Raw genomic sequence first — 1,479 nt, 5'->3', positions numbered from 1 at the left:
GTCACCTGAACTTCTGGATCCTGTGCCCGGGACACCCCTCCACATCTTACCCCATCGACTGTCACAAATGGGCACCGCTCCATAGAATCCAGGGCTGAGTTCAAGACCCTGAGCTTTGGTTTCAGTCCCAAGGGAGGGAGAGTCGGTGAACAATCTCAAGACACCATCGTTCTTTATACAGAAGCAGCAAAACCATTAGGGTGACAACCGGGGTGGACCAAGGTCTGTCGCATCCTCCATTCACCTGCACTAGGTCCACAAGCATTTCTGCAAGTGCCATGGGGACCTGTGGGAAGAGGGAGGCCATGAGAAAGGGGCAACCATGGTCGGATCCTACACCCTGAACTGGACCCCCACCCCCCCTGCCCTGCCCTGGAGCAAAGTGCTCCCAGCCTGATGACCTCAGCTCTCAGCTCCTCTGACGCCAGTGCCGCTCTCGCCAACGATGTGGCTCCGCAGGACTTAAGCCTCCCAGCCTCAATCCTTTCCTGTAAAACGGGGTTAACGATGGCCCCCACCTCACAGAGCTGATAACAGTTTTCAACAGAACTGCTGCACACGAACTCTCCACAGAGTTAACAATCCTGTATGTTTTTGTTGCAAATAAAGGGACAAGGTTCATAAAATGTGGATTTGCGTTATTTCTGATTAAGGTTTTCAAAAGATGCAATATAGACTGTTCTATTGTTAGCAAATACCCCGGATAAATTGTTTGCGATTCTTATAAAGTGTCGCCTTGCTTAATTTGCCGAATGTATTCATTTCTAGTTGCCTATCTGTGTGTACATGTTTAGATAAATGCTGGATGTCTTGATCAATAAACGTTTCATACTTTTCGAGTTGAATGAGTTGCAGGGAGAGTCTGAGCAGGTGGCTCAGCTACTCTTCCTTTCAGCAAATAAGCCCACCTGCGAGTCAGCCCCTGAAGGGCGCTGGCAGGACCCTGATGGGAGCACTTCTTCCATCCTGGCCTCAAGGGTGGAGGTAGCAAGACGGCAGTGCCCCGATCTGGGACCCATCTGCTCCCCAAATCTGGCTATTTCTTTACCTCACAGGGACTGTCTCCCAGGATCACGGGAGCTGCGAGGCTGAAGATCTCTACCTCCGTCTCCACCCAGGCCAGCAAACGTACCATCTCCAGGCATTCTTGTCTAGACCCAGGCCCTTCTACGTCAGGCACGCTCCTCTATGGAGGGAGAATCAAGGGTGCCAAATCCCCTGCGCACTCCAAGTCTCGGCCCTCCTGACACTCAGTTCAGAGCCCACCGGTAATAACGACCTGAAGACACCCTCCCTGGTCGGATCTTGAGGCCAGGCTCTGGCGCGGTCCACAGCCTCCACACCTTGGACAGCTCCAGCGCAGTCCCCCTTCCCGGTCCTCCAAACCTTCACGTCCACATACATGCCCACGGGATGGCCCCACCCTCAGATAGCTCAGCATCGACATGTCCAAACCCGAACTCATGATCTCCCCGAAAC

At 53.1% G+C, this 1,479-nt stretch overlaps 1 protein-coding gene across 1 annotated transcript in view; it reads right to left on the bottom strand.

Moving 5' to 3' along the window:
* The window catches only part of LOC115279922 (zinc finger protein 547-like), a 6,635-nt gene that overhangs the window by 4,475 nt on the left and 681 nt on the right, over window positions 1-1,479 (bottom strand). The window contains exon 2 of the mRNA XM_029924420.1: window positions 51-286. Coding sequence (XP_029780280.1) covers window positions 51-83 — 33 coding nt within the window. The 5' untranslated portion in view covers window positions 84-286. The remainder of the gene's footprint in view (window positions 1-50; window positions 287-1,479) is intronic.

This window comes from Suricata suricatta, chromosome 16, assembly GCF_006229205.1.
Source record: "Suricata suricatta isolate VVHF042 chromosome 16, meerkat_22Aug2017_6uvM2_HiC, whole genome shotgun sequence".
In the NCBI taxonomy this organism is placed as follows: domain Eukaryota; kingdom Metazoa; phylum Chordata; class Mammalia; order Carnivora; family Herpestidae; genus Suricata; species Suricata suricatta.
This window is presented reverse-complemented; position numbering and strand designations above follow the sequence as displayed.